Consider the following 3855-nt stretch of genomic DNA (forward strand, 5'->3'; position numbering starts at 1 on the left):
ATCGGTCCGATTCAGCAACAGATTTCTTCAAATGGTGACAAACCATTGAGACTGATAGCCAATTGTATTTTTCAACCAACAGTTCATCTCCCTTCAGAACTATATTGCTTTGTAAAGCTTATTTTGTAGTGAGAAGGAAACACTAGTTCCTTATGTCAAGATAAATTAAAAGGGCAGATGAGGACGTTTGACAGGGACTACATTGATAGTATTGCAATCTAGAAATAAAGAATCTACATTTGATTGATATTAGAAAAAATTGAACACTTGATATTTAGAAAAAATTGAACACTTTTCCTTTGACATATCTGTTGAAAACGCTCAAAAGATTTCAAAACATGAAGAAGACCTAATTTATGAACTTCGACGAAGACTACATTGACAGTTAGAGTGATATTTTGACAATTTCCGGCCTCATATTAAAAATTCTGGTAGTATTGGAAAATGCATATAGCTTGAATAATTCTTGGAAACTAGTAAAAGGTACAATACCTGTTTAGGAAGACCTTTTACCTGTTTAGTGTTCTATAGATACCTGTTTAGGAAGACCTCACTATCTGATAGAATATCCTCGATCGAGGGAATGATAGGTGTCGCATCTTTAGCGGCGAACCTCCAACCCTAGTTACGTTTCTCATGGCTAGGAGATAATTCCTATTGCCCCTCGTCATTCCAGTGGAAAGTGTAACACAGAACACAATTGATAGAAAGTGAATAAAGTAGAATAAAGTACGAATGGTAGATAGCTAAATATAAAACGAAAAAATAAATGGTGAATTGAATAGAATTTATGGAGACAGAAACAATTGAATGTTTTAAAATTAAAGAAAAAAATGAGAAACACTGAACGTGATATTTAGAAAAAATTGAACACTTTTCCTTTGACATATCTGTTGAAAACGCTCAAAAGATTTCAAAACATGAAGAAGACCTAATTTATGAACTTCGACGAAGACTACATTGACAGTTAGAGTGATATTTTGACAATTTCCGGCCTCATATTAAAAATTCTGGTAGTATTGGAAAATGCATATAGCTTGAATAATTCTTGGAAACTAGTAAAAGGTACAATACCTGTTTAGGAAGACCTTTTACCTGTTTAGTGTTCTATAGATACCTGTTTAGGAAGACCTCACTATCTGATAGAATATCCTCGATCGAGGGAATGATAGGTGTCGCATCTTTAGCGGCGAACCTCCAACCCTAGTTACGTTTCTCATGGCTAGGAGATAATTCCTATTGCCCCTCGTCATTCTAGTGGAAAGTGTAACACAGAACACAATTGATAGAAAGTGAATAAAGTAGAATAAAGTACGAATGGTAGATAGCTAAATATAAAACGAAAAAATAAATGGTGAATTGAATAGAATTTATGGAGACAGAAACAATTGAATGTTTTAAAATTAAAGAAAAAAATGAGAAACACTGAACGTGAGTCAGGTTTGTATATCAGTATGTTTAATTTGTTGATTAAAAGCTGTATTCACAGGAATTTTTTAAAGTCGTACTGCGAAAAATGAAGACCGGTTGAAAAATTGGAAAAGTTTCTTGTTATTGAATAACAATAGGTAAAATGATATTTTTAACTTTACTACACATTCTCTGCATCAACAACACTAGCGATCCATTTAGTATAACTATTGACATTGGTAAACACATCCGTATAGTTTAGTTGGCAATTGGGAAAACCCAACGAAAACAATCCCTTCAAGAAATACTGATTCTTCCGATCGGCATTTTTGACATACTGCAGGGGTGCACCACTCATGAAATGGAAACAATCGAGTTCCTGCTTGTGATAATATGTTCCACAGATTTGATTCGCATCATTGACCAAATTGACCTTCATTTTTCCGTAAATCGTCCGACACGTATCTTTGTCTTCCAGCAGGGCAGTGTTCCGCTCGAGTACATGGGACAGTTGGCCAACCCTTTTCCAGCCGCTGATCGTGTAAACTTCGTTAAAGTCTTCCAGTGTGGGCAGACAAATTGGTTTTACGTTGGGCCTTGCAACATCCGCCGGATATTTAAGCTTTAGCAAAGCAATGTTATTGTCGTATCTGGGATTATTGAAGTGAGGATGTTTAAAGACTTTTTCGATGTCTATCGACTGAATAGTGGTGGAAATTTCCTTGCCATCGGTGGTTTTCTGTTTATCCGGATTAGTTTTCAGATTGTATTCTCCCAAGCGAACAGATTTTCTGCAAATATAAAAAATAAGAACAAAATTCTCTTTAAGGTGGATTAAACCTACAATCTCAGCTTCCTAAACGCACTATCGACGCAGTGTCCAACTGTTATCACAAATCTCGGATGAATAAGGGCACCATTGCAGATCGTTTGCACTGATGGCGTTCCTTCCACTCGGAACTCAAGCATGGCAGTCCACGGATATTGGAGAAATACAGGTTTGCTCGGCTCTGGTGTCGTAATGTTGTGTGTGTCCAATCCACAGTCACCCAAATTTAGCAAATTTCGTTTCTTAACCACTTCCTGGTGCTGTACAATCCATTTGAGATAGTACGGAATATCAGTGAAGGTGACAAACTGCTGAGGATCACAATGCCTGCCTTTCTCGGAGCGTGCTCCGGCACTGACGATACCTCGGATGTACCAAGCATTGTCAACTTTAAAGTACATTCCCCCGCCACTATCTCCATCGCAAACGTTAGTCATGTTCTGATTACCCGCACAATAGTTACTCTTATCGTCCGACAGAAGCTTGCTGAAGTGCTCCGGCTTACTTTTCAGACAAGTCGCATAGTCAACAACCGAGAGCGTGGCTTGCTGCAGAATATCTACCAGTTTATAGCCATCTCCAACACCCCATCCAGCAACAGTACCGGATGAGCCTATAACCGAATTCAAATCGGATTTTTCCACAGGCCACAAGCAAATTGGTTGAATGTAATCTGAATAGCTGATATCCTTTTCCGTTCGCAGCAACGCGATGTCATTCTGCAGATTGTTTATATTGAACGCATCGTGACGGATGATCTCAACCACTTCGAAGCTTCTTGTGTGTTCCGACGGGTAGCTCTTGTTATGTAGTCCGAGCTTAACCGTGAAATCCTCAGCCGACAGTGTCATGCGGAATGAAATGGTACAATGAGCAGCTGGAATGAAACAAACTCTTTCTGAACTTCCACTTTACCAAGGGGTTCATTGACTTACCCGTCAGCACGAAGTTCTCACTGATGACCGTTCCGCCGCAAATATAATCCTGCTCACCGGATCGTTGTTTCTGAAAAATTGCCGCATGCCAAGGCCACTCTGCTTCTAACGCCGCCTGTCCCTTGTAAACATAGGCCAAAAATGTCAGCTGTTTTTGCCCACAGGGAACTGAAATAATAAGAGTTATGGGGTCAAACACATGTTTATTGCGATAACAATCAAAACATCATCTCCCAAAATCACCTCCTCTGGAAGCGCAGTGACTTGCTATAATCAACATTAAAAACAACGCCACGGGGAATACCCATCCGATAGCTTTTGAACCCATCGTCATCGCATGAATGATCACTTATGTTCTTTTGCGACTGCTTGATCCCGTTACTCGATGGCAACTGCACAGGATTAACTTCTCGTGATCTCGCGAGTTGTGATTTGGACTTCGAAAAGTAACATATTCCGCGATTCTCTTCATCTGAGCATCAATGAGAGATGCTCTCGGTCGGTCATAGGTGTTCGAGCATAATCGAATTCCCACACTGAAGCTGCTCTGTCGAGGATCAGTCTTTCAGTGGAAGCTGCCGACGTGAGATCGAAGGAATGCTGCGTTTTTGGGGAATCAATGCGCTCGGTGTTGTGGTGGTGTCCTTGCAACTTATCAGTGCTAAAGGTAAAGCAAAATTG

General features: G+C 39.7%; 1 protein-coding gene across 1 annotated transcript; it reads right to left on the reverse strand.

Moving 5' to 3' along the window:
- Positions 1 to 1569: 1569 nt before the first annotated feature.
- On the reverse strand, positions 1570 to 3579 carry LOC129765415 (spaetzle-processing enzyme-like). The gene is made up of 4 exons (XM_055765725.1): positions 3418 to 3579; positions 3175 to 3342; positions 2255 to 3116; positions 1570 to 2201 (listed from the first exon to the last, which is right to left on the reverse strand). Exons 1-4 carry the CDS (start codon positions 3506 to 3508, stop codon positions 1592 to 1594), a joined length of 1731 nt encoding a protein of 576 aa, XP_055621700.1. The 5' UTR covers positions 3509 to 3579; the 3' UTR covers positions 1570 to 1591.
- Positions 3580 to 3855: the final 276 nt, after the last annotated feature.

The sequence above is a fragment of the Toxorhynchites rutilus genome, chromosome 2, assembly GCF_029784135.1.
Source record: "Toxorhynchites rutilus septentrionalis strain SRP chromosome 2, ASM2978413v1, whole genome shotgun sequence".
NCBI classification, from domain to species: domain Eukaryota; kingdom Metazoa; phylum Arthropoda; class Insecta; order Diptera; family Culicidae; genus Toxorhynchites; species Toxorhynchites rutilus.